Here is a 16272-nt window from a genome sequence, read left to right on the forward strand (position 1 = left end):
GGAACTAAATATGACATCTTAAGGATTCCGAGTAAAACTTACCGATGGCATTCTACAAGCCGGATGGAACAAATTAAATTAACTAATTTCCAGAGCAAGGAAAGTACCTAAACACAGACAAACTTCAAGTATAATCCAAATTGAAAGAATAGAAGGGCAGACCGGAACAATTAAATTAACTAACTTCCGGAGCAAGGAAAGTACCTAAACACAAACAAAATTCAACAAGTAAAATCCAAATTGAAAGAAGATAAGGGAAGGCGAAAGATTGATATTTGATACAGTCCATACTTTATTGCTGCACAAAATAGGTATTATACTTCAAAGAATCGAAGTTCACGAAGGGCTTAGTACAAGTGATGGTATTGTACACGTAATGACACTAAGTGGCCTGCAATGCAGAAAGAATGATCCATGTCTTCTTGTTTTCTTTGTTCATGAGTCACTGCATCAATTTGGTTTGAGGACAACATGCTGCAAAATAAATGACGTAAGAAATTACACGTCCTATTGAGAAATTCTCTACACGAATCTCAGAATAACACCCACTAAAAGAAGACAGTAAACCATATATTTATTGAATGGTTAAAATATCATATAAGAATATTTTATCAACCATGGATCTCATTTATTAAAATGCATATTGAATATCAAAATTCAAAGAGGTACCTTAATTTGTGTCCTATTGTAAGTGTAAGTGATGTGAACAGACCCATCACTAGCCTCGATAACAGCTGGATATGAGAACTCCATTCCCAAATTCTCCTCCAATGTCACAGCATCATGCCATGAGTCCCCGTCATCATTGGAGAGTGCAACTTTAAGTACACCCCTTGAGACTGTATTATAAGCAAGTACAATAGAACCATCTCTTAGCTTTACCCCGTCAATACCTAATAAGAAAATTGGAGTAAACCAAGATTAAATATGTGAATGCAAAGACGAAAAAAAGGCCTTTAATTAACATATACATGTTACATGTATTCATTTAACTTTGTTCATCCATAACTTCAAATAAACAGCAAACGCCAAAAATAACAGAAAAAGACCTGATGCTGAAGCAAAACTAAGTTCAGAAAACATTTTGAACAAGATGGACTTGATATTTGAAAATCCAGGTAAACATATTATCACACTTGGATGCACATACTGCCTTGGACAACGAGAGAACTGTAGTTCAGCCATAAACCTGAGTTTGGATTGGGGAGTTCGGTAGGTATTGCATGATTCCAGTTCTGGCCACCATCATAGGATTCTGAAATACAAACTCTACCAATGTGATCAAAGGATCGCATTAAAAGACGCAAGGTCCCTTTTGCAGTCTGGTAAGGAACTGGCTGAATCACACTAAGAGTTTCATTTTCAATGTAAATAGGACCATACTTTTTCCAAGACCTGACAGAATCTGTTGCGACCTGTTGAATCATTTATGTTAGGCAGCCATTCAAAACATACCGAAAGGTTAACCGCCCTACATAATTGAGTTTCTGTGACAACCTCCACCCAAGCCCCCCAAGAGTTCCAGCTTTCAACTGAGGATCCACAGAGCAAAAGTCCATTTTCCAGCAAGATAGGCTGCGGAATAGTAAAGCAGAACATATAGCAAAAGCAGCCTTTTAATATCAAAGGTGATGACATGTACCAAAGTTATCATATGAGTTCAAGTACTACCTTATTCTTTATTGGTCCTAATATACCAGGAGGAAGTTGTTCTCTTTCTGTCCAAGTAACACCTTTATCATGTGATCGCTTCATGCAACCACTCCATCTGATATTCATCAAACTGAAAGTTAGAAGAACCTAACAAATGAAAGGAACGTAATAAGCTTATAAAACATCACTGGTCCGATTGAGTTTGCATTTCATGGAAAAAGTGTTAAGGAGCATAAGTATAAAAACATAGAACAGATGATTACTTGTGAATACAAAAGTTTTAACCAACCATGGTAATAAAAAAAATTATTATCCAAGAATATGTACCAAGCATACAAAGCTGAAACTAGATTCATTCTAATAGTTAAGTTTGACAGGATATCATAAAGAGACCATATGAACCTGAGTTGCAGCTTAAGTTAAAACATTCAAAAGGGGTTCATTAAAATTGAACTAAAATCATAGGGAAACAAAACATCTATCAGATATAAAAAGAAAAGATTTTATGAGTAATGAATGGATGAACTATACCGGGTTGGTTTTGTGAGAACAAAGAAGGTTAAAATTCTGCGGCCCAGTTTGGTGATAAGTCAGAACCTTTTATCTATATCAATAATGGTATTTTGAAACAGATGGGAAGCCTGAAATGCATGCATAAGGTCTGTACTAAATCTTTGCATTGTCAGACAGATTCCGTTGTGCTCCACTCCCCCCAGACACCCTCTCTCCTAACCAAATAAAAAAAGAATAGTGGACTTGAAGATCTAAATTGAAGATTCCAAAAATTTGAAAAACTATGCCTTAGTTGAACAAGACCCGTTTCTATATGATTGCCACTCTGTACTCCTGAGTACTAAGTTGACAGGAAACAAAACCTGGTGTATGAATCATGACCCTGTGATCAGAGCATGTTAACAGCTTTGGTTCTTGGACCATCAAAAAGTAGAAGATAGTTCTCAGTCAGTACTTAAAGACAAAAAACAGTTTGCAAAACATAATAATAGCGAAAGGCACATTCTTTATGAGACTAATAACTTAACCTCTATAAATGCTACCAACCTAAGTGGATTAACGATTTGATCCTAGATCTCTAGTGCTAAGCCAAGAGACTTGACCAGTTAAGCTAGTTGGGAGCTACAAAACAATTTTCATCTAGTAATAAATACAATGCCACGACATCGACAACAATTTCAAATCATGTAGTGTTCTATCCCATTCATTTTCCATTTCTGTTTTTTTGTGTGGTATAAGCCAAACAACATTCTCAAAAAGACATACAAAACAGTTAGGGACATACTCAGAAAGAGATATAAAGTCAAAACTGAAGATTTTAATAAAACTTGACTGCAAAAGCTTATAGATAGTTGTAGAACAAATTTACTTTTGAACCTCTTGTCCTATTTTATAAAACAGCAGCAGCTCATCTGATGGAAGTTTGAATAGCACAGGGTTCCACATTGGAACATCAGGTTGTTCATCAACAATGACAGGTGACTGCCAATAGCCATTCTGCTCAGAAAAATTCTACTCTTAGTGTTAGGAATTCATATAAAAGTCTGATGAGGGCTTTACCAAGAAATTTAAGAATGAATCTGTCAGTCAACTAGACTAAAATGGGATAATGATAACTTCCGTTCCAGTGCATTTTGTAATTTATATCAAAATAAAAGATAAAATTAACCAGACAACAGAAAAATAAGGGTACACCTTTGTTGTTCATAAAGTGAGCAACCCTTGTGGATTGTATGTATTGTTTACCTTGTATGTCTGCAACCAAATTTTCACATCGGGTGCTCCCTCTGATGTACCTCCAAAATAGGCAACCAAAAAGTGATCTTTATCAACCTATACAAACAACAAACAAGCACTGGTCTAGTTAACTTCTCCATGGGAAAATAAAGGGTACTAATCATAGCGAACTACAAATGTTTCATTTTTATTTTCTAATTATTTTGTCCTGCACAACCTCAACAATGGTAGATGCATGGCAGCTATTGAAAGGAGCAGAATTTGCGGCAAATGTGTATTCCTCTAACACAGGCCCCTCAAGAATACTGTCCTTCCTCATAATTGGGGAAGCAGACAACGTGGTTTCAGCAAATATTCTATCTAACTTCCTGCATAATTTTTCAGCACTACATTCTCGTGTTAATAAAAATTTCTGGAACAACATAATTGGGAAAGGTCTAGCTTAATCATCTTTATATTTGATGGACATATTTTATAGTTACCAATGAGTCTAACATGAAGCAAAAGCTTGGTCATCTTTGTAAGAATCAATGTAATGGCCAAGTAAAGCATCATCAAATAACATGACCAGAACAAAAAAAAAAAAAAAAAAAAAAAAAAAAAAAAACAGCAACAAAGAAACCAACATGAAATAAACAAAAGAAACCCAAATAATCCCAACAAATAATTTCAAATTTTCCAACCAAAAAAAAAAGAAAAAGGAGAGAGTTTACAGGGTCATAGAGCACCTGGTGGGAAAAACGTGAAAAGGGTGAAGCAGGTGGTGGGCATTATATGTGAGAATGGAATTGAATGTGAAACTGCTTCCAAATCTAGATAATGGATTATTCAGATCACAGACATTGAAGATTGAAAAGATCAAAAACAGAAACAAAGGCAGCAGCAGGACCAACACAATGCTTCCCACTGATTTCAACATTTTTCTCATCTAATCTTAATCTAATGCCTCATGAAATACACAAGTTCCTCAAACCAATTTGTATGTAGAGTACCTAACGCATTTTCCATGGCATGAAAATAAAATAAATAAATTTGAGTGATGGCTTTGACTTACTTTGAGAGCGAGAGAGAGGGAGAGAGAAAGTCAGTTCACAGCTGTTCTGTAACTCAGCACATACCGGGGTAAAAGAGACAAACATTCCTTGAAGTTCAGTATGTTTTTAATTTCGCCAAATTACATTTTTTTGTACTAATTTTCACTTTAGTCCTATCATTTCAATTTTTGTCTCGTAACTTGATTTAGTTTGCAACCAAGTCCAAATTAAACTAATAGATGAAATCCGACGTTGCAATATGTAACCATCACATGAGATGATGAGATGACACTATTGCCTTTCCATATATTTGCAATCAACCCAAAACATAAGAAGCTCGTTAATTTTTTCAGCGATGTTAGACCTGCTAACTTACAAAGATTCGTGATCAAAATTTCCAAAATTGAGGTGACACGGATCAAGTGAAAAATGAGCCAAACAAGTCAAAAATGTTATTTGACACAAATATAGGCTTAGTCAAGTTGACTATAGCAGATGTGCAATTTAGTTAGAACCAATAACGTTATGCCACATGGATGTGTTATCACTCTTGTCATAACGTTATTGACCAGGATAACAAAATAGTGCTATCATGGTTTCATGAAAGTCTTTCTCCCACTCTACACTCAAGTTCGAATATCCCTTCTCATAGTTTAAATTAGATTAAAGTAAAATGTTGTTTATATAAAAACAAATGTTGTTTGTCTTTTTAGTTTTCCAGCCTATATAATTTACACACACACTCCTAGTATATAACTTTACATGTAACATGTTCTATATCATTGTGTGGTTAGTATGTGATGAGAAAGATACAAAGAAAAAGAGATATACAATATGTTACATGTGAGTTGCTTTCTCTTAGAGATAATAGAGTTATAAATTAACTTAGGGTCAGTGTTGGCCCTGAGGGTGGGCAAGGAGGGCCATGGCCATGGGCCTCACATTTGTAGGGCCCTAAATTATATATATATATATATATATATATATATATATAATATATGTACCAAGTTGAAGAATATGATTTTAGAGGAGAATAATTTCAATAGTTTGGCATTTGGAGGCCCCAAATCTAATTACAAGTGTTTCTGAAGAGTCCAAATGAAAATTATGTAATATATGAACATCAATTGCATGTATTTAAGTATTTAATTGTGAAAAAAAAACCTTCCCCATTTTACCAATGTTCAATTTTAGAGAGACAATATGTTCCTATAGTGCTTTTTTTCAAATCCTAGCCGCTCTCTCCCTCTGTGAGTCCTAAAGGAAAATTCCATATAGGGGAGATGAGAAAGAAGCGTCACTGCCCTCCTCCTCCTCTTCTCTTCTCGTCTTTTCCTTTTAGGTTAGTGAATAAGTCCACTGGGGCGGTTTGAATAAAAAGCCTCTTGTGGTGGTTTCTTCTAAGCCATGGTTAGATTGAAGTTCTCCATTACTCCTTTTAGTCTATGTTCTCAATCAAATCCTACTCCCAAAACCCACTCCCTAACCCCGCTCATGTTCTTTAAATTTGATTTTACATCATCTTTGACGAAGGTTGCTGCAAATCACCTAATTGTTCTTTGCCAAAGTTATTGTTTTCGTTTATTTGTTCGCTCTTATGCGCAGGTAGATCGCTGGAAATCAAATTTTCCCTAGATCTGTTACAGATGTGATGGTGGGTGTGGCCGTGACGGCGCTTCTTCAGGTGGTGGTGGTAGGGTTTGTTTAGACTCATGGGTTGATTTAGGGTTTTGGTTATGTTGGGTTTCTGGGCTTTGTTTGGGCTTATGGCTAATTGTAGTGATGTGGCTATTAGTTTTAGTGCGGCTTTTGTCCGCGTTAGTTTTGCTTTTAGCAAGTTAGTTTGTTGCTCTCTTGGGATTGGTATTTTAGATCTCTTGTTGATGTCTTTGATTGTAACGTTGAAGTTTATCTAATGAAGTTTCTATTTGATCAAAAAACAAAAAAGTATTTAATTGCCAAAAAGTTTTTAATTACTAAAAGTAGCAATCGATGAAAGAAAGCTAGGGACCAGAAATTCTTTTATTTATCCAAAAATTCTTGTTAGTAGATTATTCAGCGAGGAAATATGAGAGAGTGAAAAATATTTGTATCCTCATTCTTGTTTATTTTCAGATTGAGGCAGTGATTATATGACCAATACTGGAGCTGTGTTTATTTATCCAAATTGTATTTAATTGCATAATTTTTTTTCCATGTTATTTTATTATATTTAGGAGAATGAAAGAGAAATTGGCATCATTTTCATTTCTAGCCTAGGGCCACCCAAAAGTCAGGGCCGGCCTTGATTAGGGTTTGTGTGGGAGTGATTATGTGAGGGCCAAAATTACTTATGGGGAGAGGCACCTCCCATGTACTTCTCCATAAAATCACTTTAAACCACCTAAATTGATTATATAGAGAAGTGATTCTCCTCGATTATCCAAAATCATTATGTTAGAATCCTTGACTAGTGGGCCTATAGATTTCCTTTCAATATCTTTAGGCAACACCGTTGATAAGCTCACACTCTGAGTGTATTTAGTTTGAGGCCATTGGCCATTTTGGAATTATGAATGAAGAATCATTTATTTCAGTTTATCTCTTTTTGATTTTTGGTACCTATCACACTTCCAAACGAGCCCTTAATCACAAACAAAATAGACGAAATATAGTAAAAACCAAAATAACCTCAAGTCCTAAAACTGTAAAAGCAATGCTTGGCTACGGTGATACCGTTTCCGACACTGAAGAGGGGGTGTTAAACCCAATGCTACTTTAGTGCCTAAGCTATTTAAACACAATGCTTTTAGTTTAATTCAGTTGACTTTTGTATTTTGGTTGATCAATAAGCCTACATGGAATGAGTTGATGAACATCTTGTTAAGTTTAATTTCTAAAATCATTTTCATCTACGTAGTGGCTCTGTGTTGCTCTAGAAGGTCTTCTTGTTCCCTTTTATGTAGAATTATAATTTCCCAGCAATCGTTTCTAGGAGGTCTTCAATGCTATTACATTAACTAACCATATGGGCTATTTGAGGAGCCTTGCAAATGTTTAAAAAAAAGACTAGTTTTCAGAATTTCCCTGCCATGAAGTCTTCTATTTGGAATTGGATAAGACAACCCTTTTTAGTTTGGCTCATTGATTTGGACAAGCCTTGCTCTGATTAAGCTAACAACTAATTGGCACAAGAGTAGTATACAATGTTATACATGTTCCAGTTAAATCCAACTTCTCCAACATCCCAAGGTCCAAAGACAATCTCTTCCCACAACATTGATTCTGAGGATCTAAATAGGATGAGAATGATATCAAGCATTGCAATCAGCCGGAATCCGTGTTCCACACGAAATACCCAGTCCCCCAACTGAAAGGATTCTGTTGTAAATGAATGAGTGTCACCCTTGTCAGGAAAAGCTATAGCTATCTTTACACCCATAGCCTAATTTAGGCTACTACTCATACTCATGCTCAGTGGAAAAGTCAGGTTCATCAGGTTTTCGTAGTTTTGGCATCTCGTCTTTGATCTTTTGAGCTCCCCTTCTAGTGTTTGCAGCAAACCTTGAAGCCAGTAACGTGACCCCGAGATTCATTTTTGCCTGGGAAGGATTTGAACCAACAGGAAGATCTTCTTCTTCCCCTTCCCCAGTCTCGTAGGCTACTTTCTCATCCAAAGCAAAGGATTCCCTCAAGCTCAGATCTTTTGCTGTCATCCTTCTCTTGTGGCGTCGCCAAGCAGCCTGTATGAAGCAGGCTGCCCATGTTCTCCAATGGTGAGAGTAAAACCGAAAGGTGTGCTGCAGCTTCTTGCTGTGCAAGCGTCTGAATTGGTTGGCCACAAATTTGAGATCTTCAGCCCGCAATGCAAAAGCTTCAACTTCAGTAAGTGCTTTAACTGTTCGTGTTGAAGAAGGCAAATTAACAGTGGATTTTGGGAGCAAAGCCCATGCAAGCAGCTCCTCACCACAAAAATCCCCAGGTCTTAAAGTTATTGAGTTGAAGAAACCAGTCCGGCCACCATTGGTAGTAGAACTATCCAGAGCACCTCTAATGATGAAGAGCATTTCTGTCACAGGATCACCCTCTCGGACTATGTAAGTGCCCGCCGTGCTTAGGGACGACACTAGACGCTCACATATCGCATCAAGAAGCTGATCATCCATCTGTGAGAAGAAAGGGACCTGAGAAATGAGAAAATAAAGGTTAGTATAACATCACATAAGTAATTACCATTTCATTTCAAAGCATAGGAATCATTGAGGTTTTATATCGGTTATTTGGCCAAATTTATTACATTGTAAGGGGGTTACGCCCCCATGTTGTGCAGTGTGTTATAGCTCACACTAAATTAGGCCGAGTTCCCAAGCGAATCACATTTATTAGTGAACAAATCAATCTTGAGAAGTGTAGAGAACCCATGCATTTCGAGACATTTTGATAGGCAGTATACTACATCTGTGAAGCCTGTTTAACTTGGTAAGCTATCAACTTAGGCCATAATCCAACATAAAATTGGAACTGGAGCCTTCAGACACCATTTGAAGCAGTGTTGTGCTCAAACGATAAGGCTTGCCTTCTAATACATGCTGCACATGCATATATGAGGTACCCAGAATTAGCAGTCCAAAGGATCTCTATGGCGCCATGCCCCATCTAGACTGCCCAGAGAATCCTCTGATCCCATTATTTTGGATAGAATATGGCAAAGGATATTGAGTGAGGTTGTTTTTAAGCCCTAAAATAAAAATACTTGGAGAGGATCATACTCTTCGAACAAGATCTAAGCACAGGTGGCGCTGAATATCACGACGGAGATCAGCAGGTAAGCCATGAAGAATGGCTTCTTCATCAACTCCTCGAGTTGCCAGCCACTTGTATTGAACAAAGCGTCGAACACGCCGTCTCAAATCTTCTGGGAGTTGACGATGCTTCATCCATTCCTCGGTGTCTCTTCTCTTAAGCCTCCACTCCTCAAGCCTCACAGTGATAGATTGGAGATAGGTCTACAATTTAAAGACAAGCTCAAAGTATAAATTATCAATTCAACATGCATCACCAGTCATTGTTATAATCTAATGTGGTTGAATCAGAAATATAACTAAATGTAGTTACTAGTCTACGCATGTCCTGTCAGAAACAATCAGTAACAGAGAAAGTTGTCATTGTATGTAAAACTGTATAAACTCAACTTTCTAGCCGGAAAATAATAATTAATAAGTTTCCACAAACATCATTTGAGAGATGTATTTAACGACTAAAAAAGTAAAAAAGGAACACTCAACAGACTTCAAGCAGCAGAAAAGAAATAATAAAAGCAAGAAACAAAGTAAGAAGCCTTTTCCCAATACCTGCATATTCCCTATTAAGTGGGCAAATAATACAAGACCTACAATGGCAATGAGAATGGCAAATGATGTCTCTCCAATAAAAGTGCTTGTTGACAAATTCTGCCCATATGAACTGAGACAACAAGAATGCAAAGAGATCAATCAAACATTTTTGTTCATTTATTAACAGATTAAAAAATGTTACTATCATAAAGTGGCACTTATTCTGAAGTAAGAAAATGAAGAGACTGCCATTTATTATAGAAAGCTTTCTGTTAGTCCATTGGCATATAAGATATGCTCCAACCACCTATGGTAACCACACCCTAAACCCTACAAATTACCAATACCATGCAGCAATCCTTGTCAATCAATGAGCATACAACCAAGGAACCAATGAGTAAGCTGTATATTTCAAAGTAAGATCGGCATTGACCCCTATAGATAAGGTGCAGGCCTATTCCAGAAAGCTGAAGCACTTGTTTACCGATTAATACAGAGTATCAAACTGATAATATTTATTTCGGTTTTCTTTTTCCCAATGCATGCCAGGCATATGATTCTCACTAGACTGCAACATAGTATACAAGCTAAACAAAAACATTCCTGGTGAAAGCATGTTGTGTATGTCTCCAGCATGGAAAGCCCATCTTACGATTGTGTATTAGTTATACCATATTTTGAAAGCACATCTTATGATTGTCTATTAGTTATACCATATTAAACATAGATATATGTAGAAATTACTTTTGGGACAGAAATAGGGAAAAGAGAGAATGCACATTTTCATTGAGATCTTTTCATACTTCAACCGAATTCAGTGAAACTTAAAATTCTTCCACATCTTAAGGTCAATTCTTATTCGCAGCCATTTATCGTTTAACTAAACAATGCAATATGCTTTCCAGTTTGGTTCAGTTATGCAATGATGCTCTATATGAAACCTAAGATTGCACAGTAATTTAACGAGGATGTGCACTTATCAATGGTCCCTTAGCCAGAAATCAAAGAAGATATGCAAGCTGCTACCTATGTTAATGTGACAGTTGCAAGGCTGACGAGAACATAGTTCTGAAAGCCACACTATAGTGGCTGATTGAACTGGGTTAACCGGGAACCAGCTGGCCACTGGTTCAATTTACCACCACAACCCTAGTACTCAATTCATTAACTAAAAACTTTTAAGCAAGAATCACAGAAGAGATGCATGCTGCTGCCTATGCTCATGTGACAGTTGGAAGACGGATGAGATCATAGTTCTGAAAACCACACTAAACTCGTTGATTGAATTGGGTTAACGGGGAACCTGCCGGTTCGATTTACCATGGAAACCCTTTTAAGCACTTCATCCGCCAAAACATACAAGGCTTGAATAGTCCGAAAGAATTCCAGGAGTGGAGTGTTGTTATCAATAACTTGTGAGCCTGAAGCCATCAACCTTTTTTGATCCATGGGTCATTGTTATCAATAACTTTTCCCCTTTTCTCCACCATGAATTAATCTGTCTTTGACTATGCCTCTCATAAAAGACTATGCCTCTCCTAAAAGACTTTGCACTCACCTTTATTGCAATTGTTTATTAGTGGCAAGGTTTAATTTCTGTTTTTTTTATTCGAATACCATCAATGCATAAACTATTTACTATTAAATTAAACATATTGTTAGACAAAGGGTATAGAACCAGCGCTTTGATGGTTTTAGAGTGTGAAATAATAAGGCATCTAAATCTTCATGAAATCAGACCTTTCTACCTTACAAAGAAAAAACATCATACCTTAGTTGCTGTAAGCCCCACCATAAACAATAGAAGTACTTTGTGATGAAGTTTGCGGAAACAGCATTTTTTGCCACTGCACTTTCAAATATGCCATATTTGAAATTGTTACTTGCAGGATTACAATTCTCAAACACTTCTGTACTATGAGCCCATGTCTGATAACCTTTGCTGTTAAAATTGTCACAATCTAGATAAGAAAGCAAGCATTTTGTGGAGCTTACTTCCTTTTTACAAAATGACTTCCAGCATGAGGTATATCTGTCAATTGATAGCAAATACCATGCTGCTCCTAATACCTGCAACAACAGTAAAATGGCATAGATTAGCATCTTGTTCGAGAACTCAGAGAGAGAGAGAGAGAGAGAGAGAGGGAGAGAGGGAGAGAGAGAGAGAGAGAAGCAAGTGCAGATACATACATGGCTGGCCAGCATGTACAAGAGCAGATTATATGCAGCCCCTGCCCAGGCAGTCTTTGTGACCACTCCAGTTGCTTTGATTATTTGCAAACTTAACGGAAAAATAAGATATAATCTAGGGACATATTGGAGCAGAACAATTAGGGCAAGTGCATTGTTGTTATGATCTGTTTGGGTCCTTCTCGTTGCTGGTATAATAAACCAGATGACTATCTGCACATGATTTTTCAATCAGATATACTTCACCTTTCTCACCCAGGAAAATATTCAACAATAACTTATGAACTTAACACGTCAGGACAAAGAAAAGGGAATGAGTAGATTGTAGTGTCATCTCATGTGCATTTCTTCCATTATGGACACATGAGGAGGCTACTAAATGTCTTCTCTTAAACAAAGTAATTCACCATCTCCATCTTTGAAGAATAATACTTTATTAGACATTACTTTTTAACGTCCCATATTTATCAGGGTAGAATGGACAGTATCCAATACCTAAACATTTCAACCAGATTTCACAATCTACCTTTCCAATGATTAGCCTGGCATCATCCATGAAGCTTGCAAAAGCTCGCCTCAGACAAAGGGGTGGGTGGCAATCTTTGACACATCATGATAAAGACATGAATTAGACGGCTTTGGGTTGGGTACAATCATCTTCAAATTGAATTACTGTCAAACCGTTTAACACATATAATAAGCAGTTGTGTTTCAAGCCTACCTGCCTAACCTGAAAATATCAAGAATTGACATGTTGAATATTAGGGTCCTGTTGACACGTCTAATAATTGTGTGAAACCTATCACCCACTTAATATGGTCAAAACCTATTTATGAATTCAATTCAACATTAAGATTTTTAATAATAAATATTTCTTTTTTAATGTTAAATATAATATTTTAAGTCTAGTGTTAATGAAGGATTTAGGTAAGATTTCAATAGTGGTGGGTTATTAACGCAATAATAAACAGGTTCATCGTGTCCACCAAAATATGGCTCAATTAAACCTGATTAACAGAGGGGTTATCCGTGTTGCTCGTGTTATATGTGTAATAATCATGTCATGTTCATGTTGAGAATATTCCATACTATTAATAAACGTATTGTGTTCATGTCAAACCAATTATTCTAATTCATGTTCCTCAACCTGACACAAATGCAACACAGAAACCCAAATTGTCACTTCTACTCGAAGAGCTGTAATAAACATATTCACTCATAAGGTAGATAGGGACATTAGAAGCCTAAAGTTTACTGGGAAGGAGAATGTTGAATTTACCTAAAAGCACATGAAATTCCTCAAATCTTAAAAAGATTAAAGCATCACTGACAATGTAATTCATCTGTCCAAGCAAAAATAACCCAATATCGTTGACTGAATCACATTCCCTTTAACTTAAATGCACCAAAAAGCAATCCCTAATCAAAATCATATTTCTTCTATACTATCATATATATGCAGGCTAAACTATTTTGCTATATTTGGGTGTGCCAAAAACTATGTGAGTTACCTGTTAATCTGAAAATTTCACACTTTTTCTTTACAAACTCTTCTTCAGATTAATATTACTTGGATATCCGATTGGTTTATTGCTGCTCATCATCACTTCAGTAATATATAGAGTAGTACTCAGCTAGTCTGGCTCTTTAACATATTCTCTCTCTTGAAAAAATAGAATCTTAAAAGAAGTAAAAATGAAACCCAAACTTCATATGGTCTTGAGGAGCCATTGTCATTGGAAGGATTCCACAATTTTCTTTCACTCATTGCCTGATGCAGTATAATCTTAAACAGAAACAGCTACTAAATAAGAAAATCTACAATGTCTAAAATTGAATAGAATTATATTCCAGAAAAATACCTGAGGAAGGGGCAATGTGGCTATGAGATCAATGAAGAAGTCAGATCTAATATACCTCTGAGCAATCTTCTTTGGGTCCATGACAAGTTCACCCCTCCCAAAGACGCGAGAACTTGGTGCAACATAAGCTGTCCTAAACTTTATGATCACGTGCAACAAGTAAAAGATATCTGCAATGGTCCGGAAACAGGTGACAACAATTCGCAACCTCAAATCTGTCTTCACACAAAATGTGTTTGTATTCCCTCCAAGCATTGGCAAGTAAAAATACAATGGATCAACAAAAAGTGCCACCAAGCACGACATAATGAAAACCCGATTCCATTGCAACACGATCTCACTACCCGGGTCAAGTATCCTCTTGCGCCAAGGCTCATGGTCTTCGGGAAACACCTTTGAATGCCCAATGCTGAAAGTTTCAACAAATCTATTTCTGGCCCCAACTAGGCCAGTATCAGATTTAAGCAATGAAGATGATGAAACTTTATATTGAGATGATGACTTTTCAAGCTGAGATGGTTCAGTTCTTCTTCCCCATAAAGATTCTTTATGCCGTTTTTCATGCCGTTTTTCATCTGAATAAAACCTAAACCACATTAAGGTGAGCAGAGTATTAGAGAATGTTGATCCTCAGATTGAGTTAATAGAAAATATTTCCAGGAGTGAGGTAGTATTCAAAGTTAATTATAGTTCCTACGTGCTGAAGAAATGTGATGAAAAGTTTCAACAAAATTGATGTAAACAAAGGACGCTTTGTTAACAAATGAAAAAAAAACAAAGTGAAACATATAACAAATTGGAATTCCTGTGCTATGCTGTTAAGGTTTCCAGTAAGGCAAGGCCTGATCAAATCATACAAATTAGCTGTGGTAGGCCCCAAGGCTCCAATCAGATGGAATTCGTCCAGTTCCCAATTAGTGAAAACATTAATTTGTCCATATTTCCAGACCAAACAAACAGAAAATTATAGGGAAAAACAATTCCCAGAAAATGATACCAACAACTGATGTTGAAAGTTGTATACGTTTATAGATAGGTAAGACCTACCTAAATCAAGCATATTAAACTATATGCTTAACTGAGAAGAGCTTAGTTTCCACCGGCCCCATCAGACTAAAAATAAGCAAAATAAGTTTAGCTGGATTTATAGTTTAGCAAAGCCATAGTTTTCACGGGTCCCATATAGTAAAGAATTCCAGAAATTTTTTATCATATTTTCTCAGTACCCAAACAAGCACTGCAAAAAGAGGGAAATGAAAAATGGGATTCCCAGAAAATTTTAGCAGGTATTTTCTGTCATATTTACCCAGAAGGTCCTATCTATTTCTTCAGCTCTTTCATCTCAAAGACAAAATAAAAAAACAAAATAAAAAATCCTACAGTTTCTGAGCAACCAAACAGAGAGAAAAACTAAATAGATAAACAATTTTAACAAAAAATATATTGTGGGTAATTTACCTGACAAGCTTTTCCTTCCTCAATTCCATGCCAAGGAGAAGGAGAAAGCTGAACCCAACCCTTCACCTGAAACCCCCAAGCATAGCAAAAACAGCACCTCTACAATACCCTTTATGGGATTTTTCTTTTTCTGTGACCAAGTTTGCAAATCTGAGGTTAGCTGAGCACACGAGAGAGAGAAGCAGAGGTGAGCTGAGCACACGAGAGAGTGTGAGAGTGGTTTGCTGTGTGATGACCCATGTGGTGAATGTTTGGTTTGTGAGAATCTATTAAGGCGTACGCCGTGAGTCAAGAGAATGAAAGTCTGTGTTCAGATTGAAGGAACCAAACAGAACATAAGCAAGTCAACAAATGTCCACAAATGCGGAAATCAAATTGCTCATATTCTAATTATTTATCCCCCATTGACGAATGTGGGCCCACTTGAATTCTCTTTTGGGACTTGATGCCGTGGCAAATACTATTTACTATTGGTGGTGGACAGGGATTGTTTTAGAAATTAGAGGTTTGGGTTTTGATAATTATTTTGTTTTATTTTATGAATATCTTTGTTCTATTTGACACATGGCTGCGACAATTGTAATGACTCATGTAGTGCTACTCAATTTGATGACTACAATCTACTATGTGACTTACTAATGTTATAAGACGCAAATTGGTAGTATTATGTGGGATCATATTTAATAATTTTTTCAATTAAAAAATTATTTTTGTGTAAAAGTTTCTTGTTTTTCTTATAAGATTTGTCATTGATATTCCAAAATAGTCCTCGTGTATTTTTAAACATTTTCATTTTATTTTCATATGGGAAATGATATTAAGAAAATGAGTATTTTCATTTTGACAATTATCTTAAACTACTCTAATTTACAAGAAAAATGATTTGAATTCCCACAAAGGGGCAGGTAAATTACTTCTGTTGACCTAACCAACATCTATAATTAAGAAAACGAGTTTTTTTATAAAAAAAAAAAATAGGAATAGTGCAATATTGTTATAAAATAAACGACATGA

General features: G+C 36.2%; 2 protein-coding genes across 5 annotated transcripts; both read right to left on the reverse strand.

Moving 5' to 3' along the window:
• Positions 1-220: 220 nt before the first annotated feature.
• LOC117622884 lies at positions 221-4513 on the reverse strand. 4 transcript variants are annotated; one of them, XM_034353871.1, is made up of 10 exons: positions 4131-4433; positions 3620-3788; positions 3412-3498; positions 3035-3162; positions 1672-1768; positions 1498-1575; positions 1384-1415; positions 1190-1269; positions 670-893; positions 221-474 (listed from the first exon to the last, which is right to left on the reverse strand). In XM_034353871.1, the coding sequence occupies exons 1-10, from the start codon at positions 4328-4330 to the stop codon at positions 451-453; spliced, it is 1119 nt and encodes a 372-aa protein (XP_034209762.1). In that variant the 5' UTR covers positions 4331-4433; the 3' UTR covers positions 221-450. The 4 variants fall into 4 exon arrangements, with proteins under 4 accessions (XP_034209762.1, XP_034209834.1, XP_034209610.1 ...); XM_034353943.1 differs by lacking the exon at positions 4131-4433 and adding an exon at positions 4457-4513 and having other exon boundaries at positions 1151-1415; positions 3620-3770; XM_034353719.1 differs by having other exon boundaries at positions 1151-1415; positions 3620-3770.
• A 2990-nt stretch (positions 4514-7503) lies between these two features.
• LOC117624753 (cyclic nucleotide-gated ion channel 17-like) lies at positions 7504-15628 on the reverse strand. The gene is made up of 7 exons (XM_034356190.1): positions 15259-15628; positions 13801-14386; positions 11939-12151; positions 11520-11818; positions 9767-9878; positions 9185-9421; positions 7504-8599 (listed from the first exon to the last, which is right to left on the reverse strand). The coding sequence occupies exons 1-7, from the start codon at positions 15285-15287 to the stop codon at positions 7874-7876; spliced, it is 2202 nt and encodes a 733-aa protein (XP_034212081.1). The 5' UTR covers positions 15288-15628; the 3' UTR covers positions 7504-7873.
• Between the last annotated feature and the right edge of the window lie 644 nt (positions 15629-16272).

This window comes from Prunus dulcis, chromosome 1, assembly GCF_902201215.1.
Source record: "Prunus dulcis chromosome 1, ALMONDv2, whole genome shotgun sequence".
NCBI lineage: Eukaryota > Viridiplantae > Streptophyta > Magnoliopsida > Rosales > Rosaceae > Prunus > Prunus dulcis.